At 48.5% G+C, this 20653-nt stretch overlaps 1 protein-coding gene across 3 annotated transcripts in view; it reads left to right on the plus strand.

The window, feature by feature from the left end:
- Window positions 1-14947: 14947 nt before the first annotated feature.
- The window catches only part of LOC135899462 (uncharacterized), a 96902-nt gene continuing 91196 nt past the window's right edge, over window positions 14948-20653 (plus strand). Inside the window, exons 1-2 of one of the 3 annotated variants that reach the window (XM_065428721.2) lie at window positions 14948-15181; window positions 15371-15673. In XM_065428721.2, the coding sequence (XP_065284793.1) occupies window positions 15433-15673 (241 nt within the window). In that variant the 5' untranslated portion in view covers window positions 14948-15181; window positions 15371-15432. Of the gene's footprint in view, window positions 15182-15370; window positions 15674-20653 lie in introns of those variants that run through there. The other 2 variants (XM_065428722.2, XM_065428724.2) reach the window with 2 other exon arrangements.

Raw genomic sequence — 20653 nt, forward strand, 5'->3', positions numbered from 1 at the left:
CGGCTTCTTGCGTGAAAGGTAGGTAAACGCTGAGAGCAACCTATGTGAAATATGTTCTGATAGTGTTTGTATAACTAAATGGAGCGTAATACAACGAAGCCTCAATGCAGGGATCGCGCAGATTCGCAGCGACCGACTGCGCGTCTGCATGCTTGTCCGCGCACTGTTTCACTTTCTCCGCACGCGCGTTTTCGCTTTCTTTTTACAACATAATTGCGTAGATATTGACACATATTATTTCACGCAAATGTGCACAAGATATGATCACCACAGCACTGTATGCATACATTATGCTTGTTATACTGAATAATTTTTGGAGAGGTCATATGCTCGTCAATTTCATACGCAGAAAAATATACGTCTGTGGCCTTACACATACGCGCTGGTTTTGCTCCAGCATTTGTCGGCGGAAGCGGGCCTCCTCCTGCGGCCTGGCTTCCGCTGACTTGCCCTGCCGAACGTATTCCGTAGTAGCCATCTGCACGGCGCCCTCGAGGTCCTGCTGCCTCGACTGCCTACGCAGGGAGGGGAGGGGGGGGGGGGGCGGCGTGCCCGCGGCTCTCGTGCGGTCGGCTGGGAGGGTGGCTGCTGGAGGGTAGGCGGTTGCTCTTCATCCAAGACAAAAACAAACACTGCTCATTCACTGTTATCCGACCCACACAGCTTGATTGTCCTAACCAGTCACTTCGAAATGTCGTTGTAGCTGCATAGCTACAATTATGATACACAAGGCAGTCGCATAGTTAGAGCAAAAGATGCCACAGAAAGTTACTGGTTACAGTACCATATAAGAAGCACAAGGAATATTTATTACAACATCATATCATTTGTAGGCTTGCATTTCTGCTCCATGAATAAGAGCTGAACGCTAGACACAAAGGTAATAGAAGCACAGTGGGCTACTCCATAGTAAGGTCATACAGCAACTGCAAACAATGCTACTACAAAAGCTGGGTCTCTGACTTACGTGTCACGCCACTTGGTCCAGCAACAACTGCAGGGCCCGACACCACAAACGCAGCTGTTGCTGGTGCACTGCGGGAACCTCTGGGCCCTGCAGCATCATCCGAACTAGTGTGCTGCAGTCAGAGTAGTGTTCAGAGATTGCGAGCAGTGTGTGCAATGCGCATCATTTACACAAGTTGCTCCTCAGAGTACATAACCTATATTGTAACATGTACAAAAAACGAAAAAAATATGGCTGAAGAGATTTTGCAATATTGTATTAGAATGTAATGCTGAAAATTTATGAGCCCACAGCAGCACAACCAACACCTTTTAAACCCAATGTACGCACCTCGCTATCGGCGAAGAAATGGGGGGGGGGGGGTGAAACAAGGAGACTGCCTGTCCTCCCAAGAATGTCGAGGACGCGGAGGTCCACCCCACCAACTCTGCCGCCTCCAGTGGCCCTGCAAACACAACAACAGCAACTACGTGAAACGACGTTACTGTCAGCATCATTAGAAAGCTCGCCTAATCTCACTCGCGGCCCTGGCCGCTTCTTTTTTGGCCTTATGAGCCATTTTGGCCCAGTGGTCCCACCAACAGCTCGTTGACTTCACCACTGGTTACGGATAATTCTTGTTGGCCCTTCGTAAAGAAGAAATTATCACACGCCAGACATGATGCACCGACAACCACACGACAACGTAAGCACTACACAAGCAATATTTACTCACCTCACTCCTGCTGTATCTCCCGGCTCCTGCAAGCAGCGCAGATTCTCCTCAGATGCAAGTATACCGCTGTGGGCCGCAATTAGTTGCGCTGCGTTACGGACACGCTAGCGGCTTTCTTTACTTCGCCCGGCGTTACCTGTGGGATTTCGAATTCCTCTAGACTATTCTCTCTTCCATTATCGTCGTGGGTACCACCGGTACTGTATAAATCTCTCCAGTATCAGCCACTTGGACTATCTCATCCATATTAGTAATGACATTGCCGGCTTTGTCTCTTAACGCATGCATCTGATTCTTGCGAATTCCTAGTTTCTTCTTCACTGCTTTTAAGCTTCCTCCGTTCCTGAGAGCATGTTCGATTCTATTCATATTATACTTCCTTATGTCAGCTGTCGAACGCTTGTTGATTAACTTAGAAACTTCTGCCAGTTCTATTCTAGCTGTAGTGTTAGAGGCTTTCATACATTGGCGACCCTGATTAGAACTTTCGTCTCCTGCGATAGCTTACTGGTATCCGGTCTAGCGGACCTACAACCGACTTCTATTGCACACTCCTTAATGCTGCCCACAAGATTGTCATTCATTGCTTCAACACTAAGGTCCTCTTCCTGAGTTAAAGCCGAATACCTATTCTGTAGCTTGATCTGGAATTCCTCTATTTTCCCTCTTACCACTAACTCATTTATCGGCTTCTTATGTACCAGTTTCATCCGTTCCCTCCTCAGGTCTCGCCTAATTCGAGTTCTTACCAACCTATGGTCACTGCAGCGCACCTTGCTGAGCACGTCCACATCTTGTATGATACCAGGGTTAGCGCAGAGTATGAAGTCTATTTCATTTCTAGTCTCGCCGTTCGGGCTCCTCCACGTCCACTTTCGGCTATCCCGCTTGCAGAAGAAGGTATTCATTATCCACATATTATTCTGTTCCGCAAACTCTACTACTAGCTTTCCCCTGCTATTCCTAGTGCCTATGTCATATTCCCCCACTGCCTTATCTCCAGCCTGCTTCTTGCCTACCTTGGCATTGAAGTCGCCCATCAGTATAGTGTATTTTGTCTTGGCTTTACCCATCGTCGATTCCACGTCTTCATAGAAGCTTTCGACTTCCTGGTCGTCAGAACTGGATGTAGGGGCGTAGACCTGTACAACCTTCATTTTGTACCTCTTATTATGTTTCACAGCAAGACCTGCCACCCTCTCGTTAATGCTATAGAATTGCTGTATGTTACCAGCTATATTCTTATTAATCAGTAATCCGACTCCTAGTTCTCGTCTCTCCGCTAAACCCCGGTAGCACAGGACGTGCCCGCTTTTTAGCACTGTATATGCTTCTTTTGGCCTCCTAACTTCACTGAGCTCTATTATATCCCATTTACTGCCCTCCAATAGCACTGCTAGACTCGCGTCACTAGATAACGTTCTAGCGTTAAACATTGCGAGGTTCATATTCCAACGGCGGCCTGTCCGGAGCCAGGGATTCTTAGCACCCGCTGCTGCGTCGCAGGTCTGAAGACCATTATCGGCCTTCAGACCTGCGACCTTCAGATTCAGACCTTCAGACTTTCAGATTATCCGCGTCGCAGGTCTGGTCGCAGATCACAGGTCAAAAGGCCGTTATCGGCCTTTTGATATTTCTCTGCGACTTCACGTGCCTTTGCGACCCCTCCTGCGTGGTGCCCCGGACCATGTCCACTCAGCTCACCTTGTCTCCGGGAGCTGGTGTCCTGGATATGGATCTCGTCGGAACGTGGCTGTGTCTTTGCCTGCTGCGGTACCGGGACCAGCCACACAGTCGCGACGTGCACCTCGGTGCGGACTGCTGCATTAGTGGGAAATCTTGCTGTGTCAGTTGGTTATTTGCGTTTTTGGGGTTCCCATCGTCGTCTGCGAATCCCGTACGGAGTCTTGTGCCTTGATTTTCAGGCCTTGTCAGCGGTCATGTGAGCGCCGCTGCACAGCTTACACTTGGGCGAGCATTGGTGTCCTTGGTAGCGGTTGAGGAGGTCGCATCCGCGGCTGATGTGGTTGGCGGGATTTGGGCAAACGCCCATTCAGTGGCCGAGGCGTCCGCACTAGTAACAGATGGGAATTGGCGATACAACGTGCAAGGAACGAGTGTTGTGCCATACCAAACGAGGTGGGGCCCCTTTAGTCCTTCCAACGCAATGACTACCGTGGTCATAAAGTGCCTATGCGTTTGGCCGCCAGTGCCAGTGGGTTTCTCGGCTTTACGATGTTCTCATCCAGCACTCGGGGTCCGTCCTCAATGGAGATGCCTCGAATCACTCCCTTGGCTGTATTATCGGGTGCCGTTTCGTACGCGTTGTCTTCGTGCGGTTTCCCTTAGGTGTTAATTTGCCTCATTTTGACATAGCGGTCCGCGTTCGTTTCTTTCGCGACAATGTTCTGGTGTGGGTTTGGGCAGACCGTGTCTTCCGCGCTTTCTTATCCCGTTATGCCGGTGGCCTCGAAGATGGCGGCGGTGACCGTCGGGGCACCCACCTTAATGATGTCGAAGCCTCCCTGCGGTCGAACCACGATTTTGGTTTATTTCTTGAGTAGTCTGGGCATGCGTCCTGCCTTGATAACCTTTCCATTGACATCACAAGGGTTCAAGAAAGGACACGAAACGTCGTCTACAGCAACTGAGTTGACCGGAGTTCGAGAAGCAATCCACTGCATGCTGCAACAAAGCCTCAAGAAATGGACAGTGTTCTGTGACTCGAAACCAGCACTGCAACTCATCAGAAATTATATGCATCACAGAACCTCATATAGTCAACTAGTCTATGATATCATGTCTCTGCTTGCTGAGGCGTCTGAGTCCGGGCATATCATCGTGTTGCAGTGGATTCCTAGCCATTGTAGAAGAGCTGGAAATGGAAAAATGACGCGGAAGGAAAAAAGGCGCACACTGACGCGAACATTATAAAATTCATTTTCCCGGTATGACATCAACGCTGTGCTCCATAACTGCATCAAAAGCTCTATCGCGCGACAATGTGACAACAAGAACGCCTTCATAGACTTGACGCTGGTTTGCGATTCCGGCTTCAAACTCGGTTGCGGAAAGGCCAGAAAATACTGATCCATCGAATACGGCTCGGTATAGCGTACGCTCAGCGATACCTCCACAAGATTGGACAAGCCCGGGACCCTGACTGTTGCGTCTGTCACACTGCCGAGACAATAGCTCACGTACTTTGGTGCGCCCTCAATATGCGGCCCAGCGAAGAAACCTTAAGTCTAGTGTTGACTGCCTTGACTCCCACGCCTTCTTAGGAGATTTTAGGTGGTGCGTAAGAGTGCCCAACGTGCCATAATGTCACCTTTGAACTTTCTATGTGGGACTGGTTTAGACGATCACCTCTAGAAACTGTGAGACATGCAAACAGTGGAAAATTTCTTTTGACGATAATTTTTTGTGTGGAGAAGATTACTCTTGCGTGTATTGTGCCTACAGCGCGCATCCGTGTATTGCACAACGTGTATGTAGTAACTCATTGTACCATAACATAATCACCAGCTACCTACCTTTCCCTGTTTTTCCCACTTACCCTTTCCCAGGTGAGGTGTAGCAGGCTAGAGACACGCTCTCCAGGCCGAGCTCTCCTCCTTTCTCTTCATTAAAATCTGCTCCTCCTTTCCTTTGACATGCTTGGGCTTCATACCTTGCGGACCAGTGCCCGCAAGGTTAGTATTCGCATCGATGTCGTGCGTCGAATCCGCACCGCGGTTTTGGGGTCTCGAACGCCATGCTTCGGCGGCCTTCCATCCGGCTTCTTCGGTAATTTCGCCGGTGGAAATGCCCTCCCCCATTACTTGCACGTTAATTCTTGAGTAATGTTCATCGGCTTGTGCCACGTTGTTGGAAAAAGCTTCGGGCTGGTATACGTGGCACCACGTCCGTTGGCGGCGCGCAGCTGTTGCACTAGCTAGGCCTAGCATTTGGCGTACAGGCCTAGACCTTGCGAGGGTATACGGCGGGGTTGCAGCACAGAAAATTCAATATCTCTGCGAAGGATGGTGGGCCACATCAAACTTGAGTATCCAGTGATGCCTCTCGACTTCACGGATCCGTTCGTGAAAGATTGGCGGTGAAATGCAGTTAAAATCGCTGCGATATTATTTTTCGAACACGGAGCCGATGGAAACACGTCCGCTTACCTCGCCGATAGCAGCGTCCTCTAGACTTACTATCACCTCTGTAATTAAATCTCATTGCACAAGTGAATGGGCTACCTCTATGCGATACCCTAAACATTTCTTTTTCGTTCTCTATTCAGACATTTACTGGAGGGGTATTTGCTAAAAGCCTTCAAAGCACTATTTATTTATTTATTTATTTATTTATTTATTTATTTATTTATTTATTTATTGCAGTCTTACGCGATTTTCTTATTGCTAATACACGTTTTCCTTGAACTGGTTCAAACTATTTGATAATTAGCATTGTATTTCTGTACCTCGCTTGGGCAACATCTGTTATTATCCATTCTACATCCCTTCTGTATATATCTCGTAACTGTTTGCCTTTTATATTTCAGTTTTTCCTACTAAACTTATTTAAAGTAATTGTAAGATTCGTTCACTTTTTGCTTAATGTATTCAAGATGTTGAATAAAAGCAAAGGTTTGCCGATGAGTACCCTTAGAATTAGCTTCGTTTTCGTGTTTGCTTTTGATATTTGTTTTACTGCATAGTTTTAATGCCCCTTCGAAGCTAGCTTCACTGCTCTGCCTGAGTCAGAATAACGCCTGGTGTTAACAGCGCAAAATGTAGACGAGAGACGAGAAGAGGACACCACAAGTACTGTTAAGGCGACACCACAGCACTTCTGGTGTCGTCTTCTCCTCTCGTCTCTCGTCTATATTTTCCGCAGTTAACACCAGGATGGAAAACCAACAAGCCCAAGCTGCTCTTCTAGAGAATGTAACTGCGCTCTTGGGTGACTTCATACTCAACCTTGATCATTTGCCCACTTGGACTGGTTTCCTTACCATAAGTGGATCTATGCAGGGCATCAGATCAGGGGTGCAACCTTCAAGGTATGGCTGCCTTCGTGTATGTACGTTTAGTGATTGTCTACGACCACACAATTACTGCTATCATATGAGGATGAAGACCTCGACAAAAATGACGATTACTTGAATATTAAAAGAAAATACTAGAAACTAATTTTTAAGATTATTAGTTAGATATATAAAAATGATTTGCAATACATTTTAGTTTGTATTGTTCTTTAGTTTAACCAGACGGACTTGCATATAGACTTGCATTATGTTTAGCACAATGGTCAAGGTACTTAAGTAGTTGTTTTTGCTCACCATCACTTAAATAAATATGTGTAAAGCTCTGGCTGTTATATGGAAAATAACAATTCAATTAGACTTATTATTTCTGCGTGAGATCCATCCAACAAAGATAGCGTAGCATCTACCTTTCTGCTTATTGATTCAAGTCTTTCTCTACACATAGAGAATTATCATGTAATAACGTTTGTTCTAATGAACGAAAGTTCAAATCTTTGGCACCTCAATGTTATTTATTACTTTTTGTAAAACCTCTTAATATCCTATCTAAATTCCACATTGTTATCATTTAGATGGATGAAGAAAATATCGGAGCTCATCCCACTTGTGACCGGCCGCGGCGACACTGACCATTGGACTCCCTACGAAGACAAGCAGCTTACGCCTAAACATTATTAAGGGCGCGCCTCTTAGGCTGTGTATACGGCACCACATTACCGTCGCGACCTTAACCATTAGGCCCACCCTAGAGGCCGCAATGCAAAACTGTAAGTACCCGGGCCAAAGATCCTCGATGTACCTTTATCGTACTCCCTTCCCTCCTCCCCCCGATTGCTAATTCTCTACGTAGGAGTGGCAGGCCAAATGGGCACCAATAAGAAACAAGATTGCTTGCGCGGCAGGCCGACGCCGAATTTTGACCTCGCCAGGCTTTTTGCATCGGAACAGAGGTATGTGCTCTCAATTTCGGCCCCGATCATTATCACAACTGTCTGATAACCCTTTCCGATTAATTCATTCAATCAATCGATCGACCGCTCAATCAGTTTTCATTTATTCAATCGATCTTTATCAGCCATAGAAGAGAAGTGATGCATAGGGAAATAGGCAGAAGAAGGTCCACTTGCTGCAAATTACAGGCGAGACCTGCTATGTTTATACATTCAAGAAATAATATGGTGAACATGAAAAAAAATACACCGTCAGTATGACGGAAAAATTAAATCAGCATCAAGAAGTTCAGCGCTCTACTTTAAAATCATGGTGAAGCACAGACAGCAAGCAAATTAACGAAACATAACAATTAAATAAATAATACCATTTTTAGCTTTCGCTTATATACATGGATAGGCATTAATTCCTTCAGTTTAGATGTAAGTGCATTCCATAATGAAATCGACGAAAAGGGCAATGCTCATTTATCCATAATTTGTACATATTTTAGCCACTGCATGTATATATCAGCAACCATGGTGAGAAATTCTATGTCAGCAATAGAATATCTTAAAGGTTTTTTTACGCACCGAAATTGAGTAGAACAAATTGGGAAAAAATATTCGGCGTACTTCCCTTATTTTCTTCATCAGCCGAAAGCACCCCATCTGTGACTTTTTTACGTAGGCTTATAGTGCACCTCACAAAAAAAAGGGAAGTGGAAGGGTTAATGAAAAGGAACAGAGAACAGGGCGAGCGCTCACCCTGTTCTCCGTTCCTTTTCATTACCCCTTCCACTTTCCTTTTTTGCTCGTCCTGAGCTGCGCTACAAGAGAGAGAGAGAGAAACGTTTATGAAACGAAACAGTGTCCCGGGCGAGGCCGGGTATCACCCTAAGGTGGGAGGGCTCCTTAGTCCAGGAACCCTCTGGCTTCGACTGCCCTCTTGGCCCTGGCGACGAGTTGTCGCTGGTCTTCCAGGTCCCCGAGGGTTAGCTTGGCCTCCCACGTTTCGAATAGGTCGTTTGCTTCTATTGCTCGTTTTGCGTGCGTTTCTGGTTGCATTTCGCTGCCTTCCTGCCACGGGCATTCCAGGAGCAAGTGTGCCAGAGTGTCGGGTACGTTGCAAAGTGGGCAGAGGTAGCCGTGGAGCGTCGGGTAGAGGCGATGCATTATCGTTCCATGCGTGTAGGTATTACTTTGCAGGCGTCTAAGGATTAGGCTTTCTTCTCTGTCGAGTTTAGGGTGTGGTGGAGGGTACACTCGACGCTCGAGCCTGTAATGTTGCAATAAGGCCGAATAGTTGGTGGATACGGCCTCCGCCTCTTCTGTCACGGGTCCGAGAGCGCGTGGGGAGAGGGGAGCCCGGCTGACGTGCTCGCGGGCAGCGGCGTGGGCCGCTTCGTTCCCCTCTAGTCCCTCGTGTCCGGGTACCCACGTTACGCAGGTGTACGGGAGCGGAGTGCTTCGTCTTTTTAGTATCTTGAGTGCATCGGCCGAGATGCGGCCCCCCAAGAAGTTTCTGCAGGCGGCCTGAGAGTCGGTGAATATAACCGCTGCGTCTGTGCATGTGGTGGTGGCGAGAGCGATTGCCGCTTCTTCAGCCGTTTCCGGGTTGCGTGCCTTGATGGTTGCCGATGCTAGCTCGGAGCCTTGGGAGTCTACGACGCTCAGAGCGTACGCGTTTCGATGCGGATACTTGGCCGCGTCGGTGTAGCGGGCATTCGGGTCATGCCTGAAACTTCGTTTGATGGCGTTGGCTCTAGCCTGTCTTCTGCTCTTGTGATATATGGGATGCATGTTGCGCGGGACACGTGCGATGCAAATGCACTCTCGAACGTCCGGTGGTATTCGTTCTTTCTTGTCCGTGTCTGCGACATACGTCTCGCTGTAGTTTAGGTGTCGGAGTACTGATCTCCCTGTGGGCGTGAGCTTGAGTCGTTCCAGCTGGCTGTTCTTGTGCGCTTCGGCGAGCTCTTGCCACGTGTTGTGGACGCCCATCTTAAGGAGACGTGATGTAGAGGCCATGGCGGGTAGTCCCAGGGCGACTTTGATTGCCTTCCTTATCATGATGTTCAGCTTTTCTATTTCAGCGTTCTTTAAAGCCAGGTACGGCGTTCCGTATGTGATGCGGCTGGTGAGGAGCGCTTGTAATATTCTTAGAGTGTCTTGCTCCTTGAGCCCGCTTCTTTGGCTTGAGATCCGTTTGACGAGGTGCATTAGTTGCGAAAGGGTGCGTTCTAGTCTCGGTAGGCTGGCAGCTCCCGATCCGTGTTTGTGGATGTGGAGTCCAAGTATTCGCATAGTGTCGACTTTCGGGATTGTTGTCCCGTTGAGTGTGATGCTGGGGTCAGGCTCTTCGTAGTTGGGTGGTCGGCCTCTCGTTCTTGCTTTCAGGATGAGGTGTTCAGACTTCTCTGGGGCGCAGCGGAGGCCGCAGTTTCGGAGATAGCTTTCGATGGTGTCGACGGCTTCTTGCAAGCTACTTTCTTGCCTTCCAACGTTCGTAGCTCTGGTCCAGAGCGTGATGTCATCAGCATACATCGCGTGACGCAGATCTGGTATGGTCTCGAGAAGTGGGGGTAGCTTGATCATAGCTACGTTGAAGAGTAGCGGGGAAATGACCGACCCTTGCGGGGTGCCTCTGTTTGGAAGTAGGAAGCTTTCACTGCGGATGTTGCAGATTCCGACTGTTGCCGTGCGGTCCATCAGAAAGTTTCTGACGTATGCGTAGGTCCTAGTGCCGCAGCCGGTTCCTTCGAGATTGTTGAGGATCGCGTCGTGGCTAACGTTATCGAAGGCTCCCTTGACGTCTATTGCCACTATGGAGTATTTGCTTCGATTGTTTAGGTGATCTAGAAGGCCTTCCTTTAGTTGTAAGAGTACATCCTGCGTTGAGAGGTGCTGCCTGAAACGGAACATGGTGTCTGGTAGGTGGTCGTTGTCTTCTAGGTACTGGGTAATGCGGTCGTGCACCATATGTTCGTAGAGCTTTCCCGCGCACGAGGTGAGGGAGATCGGGCGTAGGTTCTCCAAGCTGAGAGGTTTGTTGGCCTTGGGGATCATGGTGATGTCCGAGTGTTTCCACACAGCAGGCAGTTCTCCTTTCTACCAGCACTCATTGTAGTAACAGAGGAGAGCCTCGGTGGCCTGCTGCGGTAGGTTGCGTAGGTGTTTGTTAACGATCCTGTCTTTACCTGGGCTGGTATTTCTAGTCCGCTTGGATAGGGCTACGTGGATTTCGGCCTGCGTGAAGGGTCGATCGAGTTCTGGGTTCGGTTTTCCAGAGTATTCTTTGCTGCGAGTTGACGTGGTAGAGGGTGCGTCTCCGCATAGTTTCTTTTGTAGTTCTCGCAGGAGGTGTTCTTCTGATCCGGCGTGGTTGTGGATAAGACTGTGAAGATGTTGCTTCTGTTTCGTTTTGGTGGGTTCAGTGGCCAGGAGTGCGCGTAGGAGGTGCCAGGTCCTCTTCGTGCTCAGAGTCCCCTGTAGCTTGTCACAGAAAGCGTGCCAGTTTTGCCTGACGAGGTGGTCCGCATAGTCTTGAGCCTGCTTGGTAAGGAGAGCGATACGTGTTTTTAGCTTTCTGTTAAGCTTTTGTCGCTTCCATCTCTTCAGGAGGCCACTTCTTGCCTCCCAGAGATGTAGGAGGTGCGCGTCGACCGCGGGTGTATCGGCATCGAGTTGTATGATCTTGGCGTGACGTTCTGCTGTGTCTAATACATTTTTGAGCCATTCGTCAATGTCAGTTATGCTTGCTCCGGAATCTAGCTTGTCCCTGAAGGATTTCCAATTGGTTAGCCGTGCAATTCCCGTCTTGGTCTGTTTACGGATGTGTGCTACATCTAATTGGAGAATATGGTGATCGCTACCTAAGGTTTCCTGGAGTCGACTCCACTCTGCCCAGGGGACGTCCGCAGTAAAGGTAAGATCGGGGTTTGTGTCCCTGGAGACGCTGTTTCCAATTCTCGTGGTCTGGAGGGGATCATTCCAGAGGGTGAGTCTGTGTTGCTGTGCGGCATCGTGCACTCTAGCACCCTTCTTTGTGGTGGTATGATAGCCCCATGCCGTGTGCGAGGCGTTAAAGTTTCCCACTATGTCGAGTTGGTGTCCATTCGTGGATTTCCTCATTTCTCGTACAAAGTGATCGAAGGCCGGTAGCTGGTCGCGAGGCGGGCTGTATACGCTGGCCACGAATAGGCTTTTCTGCGTCTTTCGTTCCGGTAAAACCTCGATTAAGGTGTGTTCGGTCTGGGTGTTCTCTATGTCATGTTTTTGGGCTGTCAGAGTTTTCTTCACCAATATGGCAGTTCGTCGGGTTTGTGCATATGTGGCGTATCCTTGCAGTCGGACGTTCTGCGTGTTGGTTTCCTGTAGTGCTATGACATCCGGCTGGTTCAGCTTGACGAATTCTTGTAGATTGGCGTGTCGAGGGTGGTATGATCGACAGTTCCATTGCCATATGCGTATAGTTGACTGCTGGTTCTTTGCCTTGTGGTTAGGGATCGCCATCGTCGATGGATTCGAATTCGCGTCGGCGATCGCGAATGGGCGAGACCGAGCAGGAATCGCTGTGGCTGTTCGCCCGTGCCTTCTTCCGACTCGTGGGGCGCGAATTTTCGAGCTGTGCCTTGGTGATGTAGTTGTTCTTCACATGCGCGATAAAATTGTTGAGCTGTGGTGCGATACCATCTATTTTGGCGTTTAACGTGGTGATCTTGTTCTCGAAGGTAGCGGCTTTTTTTTCGACTGCTGACTGTACAACTTTTTCCATTGTGGCGTGAATGTTCTTCATAAAGGCTTCTTGAAATATCAGGCACCTTGCATCTACTATGGCTTCAACGTCGGCCTTGGTCAACGTCATTCCCGACGCTCTGTTTATGTTTTCGAGCTCCTGGCATTTTTGATGCAGCTTGTCTGTGAGTTCTTGTTGTTCTTTGCATTTTTGAAGCAGTTTATCGGTGAGCTCTTGCTGTTTCTGTTGACTGCGGAGTAGCTTGTCTATGAGGTTTTGATGGCTTTGCAATTGGCTGTGCTGATTCTCCAGTTTGCTCTGCTGGTTCTGCTTTTTGTTTTCTAGGACCCGTATGACTGCGGCTTGGGCCGATGCATCCAAGCTGCTCGTACCACCCGAGCCGCTCGAGCCGCTTACCGCGTCGGCGCAGCTCGCGCGCTTGACTGAGCGCGAGCGAGAGCGGGAATGTGAGCGCGAAGCACTTCGCAGTATTGGCTTGGAGCTGCTGCGTCTTGGGGAGCTGCTCGCGCCGGTGGCCGAGGTGCCCAGCTCCGGGAACTCTTCACTGCTGGAGCTCCAGCGGTTGTCTCTTTCTTGTAGTCTGTTAAGCCGCTGTTGCCGTATATTGTAGGGTGGAGGACCCGGCTTCAGTCTCTTCTTGCACTCTGTACTTGCAGTTTCATGCGCTTCTCCGCAGAGTTTGCAGGTCGGTGTGCAGTCATGGTCTTGTGCTTGTCCAGTCTTGCCGCATTTGTAGCAAAAATCTGGGATCGGTTTCGGACAGACGTCTTGGCGGTGTCCCATGTTGCCACAGGTGCGGCAGTACTGCACTGACTTGCGATATGGTCTGCAGCGGAAGTCTACGCTCTGGAAGATGATGTAGTAGGGAGCGTGCGGTCCTTCGAAGAATACGACTGCCGCGGTCGACTGACCCATCATTCGGGCGTGAAGAACGGTGTATCGTGCCGGTGCTCGGATTCCTGCCATAAGTTCTGCGGTGCTTGTTCCTGGTATGAGGCCATTGATGACGCCTCGGGAGACGTCGTCAGGAGTTCGTATGTTGCCTTTGACGTTGTGGTAAGTGCCTCCGAGCTGTATTCTCTTGATGCTGACCAGCATCTTTGCGTCTTCCTTGTCGGCCGTGCTTGCGATGATTAAATTTTCGATTCTCTGTACTTGTACGCGTACTTTGTCATTGAAATCCTGCTGTGATAGTCCACTCGCTCTACCGATGGCGTGCACGACTGCGACGGTATTCCATTTGGCGAGGTCGAGACCTGCTTGCGGGCGGTAGACGATCTTAATGTCGTCAAGTGGCAGGGGCGGCATCCTGGGTCTGCGTTGTCGCTGTGAAGGTGCTGCATTGGGCGTTTGCTCATCGGTTGGTTTTTTTGCCGGCGTCCTTGAATTCGAGGTGTCCTTCTTGGCTTTCTTGTTTCTTGTGATCCAGGCGCTTTCCGCTTCGATTGTTCGGCCGCTTTCTGCATCATAGTTCCAGGTACCTTCCCCGGTGTTTTCTTCCGTCCTGTCTGTTTGCATTGCATTCGCTTCATCTTCTTTCTGGTTTGCCATTTCGCTTGCAGCAGCTGCCTCTCGGCTCATCGTAGGGGCTCTTCGCCGCGGCCACGGAGCAAGAAATATAGGAGTGGAAACTCCGCTGTTTGCGGCGACCAGAAAAGGTCACAAGCCCGCGGATATATTTTCATGCTGGCGCCACCTGGCGGCATGGGAAGAAATTACCGCTGTTTCGGTTGTCAGGGCAACCGGTCGAGTGTTGCTCCCGTTCGGCCGCGCGCGTCTGACTTCTACTGAGGGCACTCTCGCGCGCGTCTTTACCGCTTGTAGCCCGAAAAGCAACTGCTGCTACGCTTCAGCCATATGAGCACAGTAAAAAATAAAATGCGTTTTCCATGACAGCTATAAGATGATACGTAGCTTCTGGTTGTAGTCAGGGCTATCTTGCTCCGTGGCGGGCGGTTTTCGGCTTTTTGCGCTTGCGAAACTGATGGCTATATCGTTCCTAATCGCTCAAAGGGCGACCGCTTGTTTCTCGCTCTAGTGCTCACAGGGGTGCGCTTAGGAAGGATGCCGCCGTGCATGTGTTTCCGTTCCTTTTCTTTTTTATAAGACTCGCGAAAACTAGTTGCCCTAGCTGCTTGGCGATGAGAAGAAGATTAGCGGAAGTTTGCCACACGTGTTGCTTTTTTTGATGGGCACACAACAAAACAGTTTTCTTGAGTGCGCGCACCTACGCAGTTCGGTTACGGCGTGCCCGCTGAAGCAAACACCCGTGTCGTCTGCTTGTCGTCTGCTTTGAGCGGGCGCCGCCGGAGTGAGCGCCGGAGCTGCCGGAGCCGCCAAGCCGCCTGCCGGGCGCTGCTTTTTTTTTTTCCGCTGCGGCTTCTACGACGCGCCGCATGGTGCCGCCACTGCATAGGGTAGCGTCGGCGCATGCAACAATTGTGACTTTATCTGGTCGCCCGCGCTCGCTCGCGCTGACGGGAGTTTCACCTCCTATATGTCTTACTCCGTGGCCGCGGCGTGGGCGAGCGCTCGTGTGCTCGTGCTCACGCGGCGCGCGGCGCGCGGAGCTGGTTCTGGCGTTAGGCTTAACCGGGTGGGCGGGCGGTCGTCGGGAATAACACTTGATATCTTGTGATAAGGTGCACTCACCCGAAAGCGGCTAGTGTCCGCCGGTTTCTCTCGTCTTGCCGGTCGCACCGGGGCAAAAATTTGGTTCGTCACTGGCCTTGTTCCGGGGTGAGAAGCACGAGAAGCGGGAGCCCATGTGAGAGATGTCGGTACTATTATTCCTGCGCTACAAGCCTAAAAAAATTAGTGACATACCAACTCGCCCAAACCGCCACCCTTTTACCCTATCTGTAACGGCGAATAAATACCATTATTTGTTTCTTTTTTTTGCTAAATTCGGGTAAATTATAACTAATCCCTTTGTTTGTCCTTGTGTGATTGGTCTTGTTCGTAGGTGAGCGCCCCGTTCGAAGGAATCAACACCAACATCGATTGGAGAAGAAAGAAGAAGCAGACATGGAGCACAGCATTGGTCCATCCCCAAAAGACTCTTCGGCCGAACGCCGAACTCTGGACAAGTTCGTGGAGCACAATGGTACCCGTGTGCCTCCGGAAGGCAGCGCCAGCTCCAAACCACACCAGCAAAATAGTAAGCACGACTTAAGCAAGTGCAAGTCAAAGGCAGCCGGTCAAGGGACAGCGCACGGGAAGCCTCAGTCGGCCGAACTAAGCGTCGAAATGGCTCCGGAGGACAGCGGTGAGTGAATCGTTTACGGTCATAGCGCAGGAGCAAAACCCACGCATCTGAACCACACCCAACTGTTCTTTTTTTTTTCGCTTGAGATGATGACCATGGCCGCGCTCTTGCAATCGTTCCATTGTACTTCCCAAAACAAATACCTACGGGTACTTTATTACAAACCCAAAGAAAAAGTTTATTGACTGCCGTAAAGAAAACTCAAAATGATAACATTGTACAATATGTTAAAAGGGCCCTGAAACACGTCTCTACCTGTTCATAAAATGGCCTCACTATTAAAGGATGTCGTCGCAGGAATTTCATGCCAATACACGTTTTCGTGTGCTTCAATTATTAGAGTAGTGTTCGCACCGATACGTGGCTTTCTCTCTCTCGCCTCCGCTATCCCGCCGGAAGCTACACAGGGGAGAAGTCAAGATGGTTCGTCCTCTCTCCCGCTCAAGCATTGAGTGGGGCGAGGAGGAGAGCACTCTGGCACAACGGTGAAATATAAGCGAAACGGCTCGTCGCGGCGCGCCGTGGCAGCAGCGGAAAAGTATGCAGTGCAGCATGCCACTGACACATCAGAAGCCACGCGCAGCAGACGCAGCCGGCACTGCAAATTTGAAGTGATTTTCCAGTCGTTTAGAGATTGTACTAATATGTATTTCCTTTTTATTGGTATATAAATTATATGCACACTCTAAGCGCATTTCCGCCGTCGCCATTGCCACGAGGTTGCGCATAATGTTCAGGCAGCTAGGAAACCATCGCCGCACGCCCTACGCTGTGTGTGCTTGTGAAGGCGTGTGAGGGGAGCCCAAGACCGCGGCTCAATCCCCCCTCCCCGCGATGGAGACGAACACGGGCAGCAAGCGCGTCCTCTCCCAAAAATAACGTACAGCGCAAAGGACAAGGACAGTGACAGACGACATACACAGCGCTGACTAATAACTTCACCAGAATGTCTAATGAGAAAAGGATCGTCAATGGTTAGAAGGTTTAGTTTATCTTGCAAAAACAAGCCAACATATTTCTGCCAAGTCGCTGCTTCAGTTACGATAACCCGCAGAGGGCAGTCATTCTCATGCGTCTTAGCTGAGAAGAAAATGTCTAGGCTTAGCTTTTTAGTTTTTTCTATCACTTTTGCTAGCTTGTCAAGGCTAAGGGATTTGCATAGTTTTTTTGCTTTCAATTTCACGTTAGCAAGGGAAACACTGTCATCACGTTTAAAAACTGAATCAATGGCAACGGTGGCCTTCGCACTGAAGTCACTCAACGGCAGGCACCCAACGCGAGGCACCCAACGCTGTGAAGTACCAGGGGGAGGGGAAGGGCTGTGTTCTGCTCCACCTGCAATTCCCCATGTTCTTTAAAACTGATTGTAGCGCTAAAAAGGAACGGACACACGAAGACGACACGACGACGAAGAAACGCTACTGACAACTGGTTTATTTTTCGCAAAAATTCTATATTTAAAAGAATCACAACACATGCGCACAACCGAACTACACCAGCCTTCTTTATCGCCATATCAAAAACAATGTCATGCACGCGAAGCGAGATGATAAAACTCCCGAGCAGCAAGAAGTGAACACATGACCAATTGAAGAAAAGCCATACCGTTATGGTTTTTCAAATTTCCCCAGAAGTGTGCGCTCAGCCGAGTACAAATTTATTGAAGCATCGCTGATGCACAGACCCGCCTTTTTTTGTATGTGGAAAGCTTCTAGCAAAACTCTAGCTTTTGCACTTGCACTTCTGCCCAGAACCTTTGCTTCTTTAAACCGTGGCACGCACTCGCAAACCATCACATGCGAAACTAACCCGCCGTGGTTGCTCAGTGGCTATGGTGTTAGGCTGCTGAGCACGAGGTCGCGGGATCGAATCCCGGCCACGGCGGCCGCATTTCGATGGGGGCGAAATGCGAAAACACCCGTGTACTTAGATTTAGGTGCACGTTAAAGAACCCCAGGTGGTCAAAATTTCCGGAGTCCCCCACTACGGCGTGCCTCAAAATCAGAAAGTGGTTTTGGCACGTAAAACCCCATATATTATTATTATTATTAAATGCGAAACTAAATTCGCAAGTTTGTCTTGTTTTGTTACGTTTTGAGAGTGTTCCCTTAAGCGGTCATTGAGGCAACGCCCCGTCTGCCCGATATAGCACTTGCCGTAGGACAGGGGAATAAGGTATACCACTCCTAGGGCACACCTGACGAAGACATCTTCATGCTGCTTTTTGCAACCGCGTTGACCTTCACCGCAGATGCGGGGGCACAGCCTCGCCAACTTGTTTGGCGCAGAAAAAACAAGCGGCACGTTGTGCCTGCTGGCCATCTTTTTGAGGTTGTGTGAAACCTTATGAATGTAAGGCATCACCTCAGGTTTGGTCTTCACACGTTCAGGTGCAGCCTTCATTCGTCGGTGCCCAAATTTCTTGAGGAGGGTATCAGCGACAGCTACGACGACCGAGCAAGGGAAACCTGCGGCCAATAGCCTGCGAACCTGATAGTCAAAACTAAAAAGCATTTCGTGCGGGCACGACTTTTGAAGCGCCGATTCCATGCAGAGCGATGCAATTGCTCTTTTCACGGTCTTTGAGTGGGATGATTCATAGGGCAAAAGTTCTTTCTTTGCACGTGGGAAATACCCTTATGAAAATGACTGTTGAAATGTTGTTGGCATATTGTTGACGAACTGTTGACTCAATAGCCTTTCAACAATACCTCAACAATTATTGAAACCACAGAGCACTAATTCAACAGTAAAGTTGTTGGGCAGTTCACAACAAAAAAGTCGTTGACTAAATTCTGTTGGTATAGTGTTGAATAGTATTGAGTATTATTGAGCCATTGTTGAGTAATTTTCAACAATAAAGTCGTTGACTAAATTCTCTTGATATATTGTTGAATAGTATTGAGTATTATTGAGCCATTGTTGAGTAGTTTCCAACAATAAAGTCGTTGACTATATTCTGTTGATATATTGTTGAATAGTATTGAGTATTATTGAGCTAATGTTGAGTAGTTTTCAACAATAAAGTCGTTGACTAAATTCTCTTGACATATTGTTGAAAAGTATTGAGTATTGAACTATTGTTGAGTAGTTTCCAACAATAAAGTCGTTGACTAAATGCTGTTAACTTATTGTTGAATAACACTGAGTCACGAGCAATATTGAGTTTCGAAGTACATGTGAAAAACACACGCACATATGTATGTGTGCGTCTTTTGCACATATATGTTGCTTTACTGATCACTTGATCACCATTGCATATATACAGGGTGTTGTTACACGTTACTTGAACCATATACGTATATACACGTGTTTCAGCTAACTTTACTCAGAGTTTAAAAATATGCCGATGCACCATAAGACGATGCGACCAAATGCATGTTGCTCACTCTTGTACGTGTCACGCTATTCTTGTATTTTTCCTAAGTAGCTAATTAGTCAAGAAAATTAGCCATTCTGAATGAACAAAGTTAGGCGAAAAATTCCAATTAGAAAGTTCTAGACCACTTTGCAAAACGTCCGATTAGGAAATTTCTAACTTTCTATCTATTAAGTGTTAGTGTTTTTCAGCTTACTGCGGATGCCCGAGAAAAACAAAAAATATCACCTGGCATACCCGCTTGCGCGCCGTGCGTGCAGCGCTCCAAACGAGCATACCATCGAGCAGGGTGTGTTGCCGCTTAAAAGGCGACAGGGCAGTGACGAAGGCGTTGGCTGTAGTATTGATCGCCAGCGACGTGCTTGTTTCTACCACCACCACCTCGCTGCGGTTCATGATGGCGATAAGCAGACGGGTGTTCACACCGGTTAAATGGTATGTTTTCGTTTGTGCGCAGAAGGCTTAGGAGCAGTGCAATCATGACTCGCAGGCGGGCATGTCACGTGGTGCTTTTTGTATTTCGCGAGCATCCGCAGTAAGCTGAAAAACACTAATACTTAACAGATAGAAAGACAGAAACTGCTTATTCGGACGTGTTGCCGACTGCTCTGCAACTTTCTAATTGGAATTTCTTTCCTAACTTCCTTGCTTCAGAAGTTGGTTAATTATCCTTGACTAATTGGCTAATTAAGCAATATATAGAAATAGCGCGACACGCTACATACCAAAGGGAGCAACATGCATTTAGTCGCGTCGTCATAGAGGGCATAGAGTTTACACTCGGCCTAAAGTTAGCAGAAACATATATATATATATATATATATATATATATATATATATATATATATATATATATATATATATATAAATATGCAGTTTGAGAAGACAAACGTCCCTACAAGCAGTGACAAACAACCGATGATTGGACGCATCCTGCATTTCCATCGGCGTCCATTATAAGGGGGCAGTACCCTGGCTGTGCGTTAGGAAACGGCATTGCATGCCTCCATGTTAAATATGGTCAAGGCGGCGGAGAACGTTAACAAAATTCAAGTCTGGGGTTTGACGTGCCAAATCCACGCTTTGATTATGAGCCGCACCGTAGTAAGAAACTCCATATTTATTTTCACCATCTGGGGTCCTTTAACCTGCACCGAACGCGCAGTACACGCACGTTCTTGCATTTCACCTCCATCGAAATGCAGCCGCCCCGGCCGGCATTAGATCCCAAGCACTCGGGTTATTAGCGCAACACCTCAGGCCACTATGCCACCACGGCGGGTGCGGCGGATAAAGGAGTGAACATCGTTTTTACAGAGTGCGTATCGCTTAGATGTTACCCGTTAGCACGATACAGAACGAAACGAAAAGCTTGGCTGATATGTATGTCATCGTGCTCATATTTCACATGGAGGCCAAATTCTTTTCTGTGACGTAGACGGGGTGCTGGCGAATGTGTTGGGAATCTGCTCGGCCACCAAGCAGAATGTGCGCTGCTATACGTTCTCGGTGACAAATCGCACAGCGCAGAAGCACACACACAAATGTTTAAAAGAATGGGACGACAGACCGCCTACAGTTTGCTGTGACGTCGAAATAAG

The sequence above is a fragment of the Dermacentor albipictus genome, chromosome 6 (assembly GCF_038994185.2).
Source record: "Dermacentor albipictus isolate Rhodes 1998 colony chromosome 6, USDA_Dalb.pri_finalv2, whole genome shotgun sequence".
In the NCBI taxonomy this organism is placed as follows: domain Eukaryota; kingdom Metazoa; phylum Arthropoda; class Arachnida; order Ixodida; family Ixodidae; genus Dermacentor; species Dermacentor albipictus.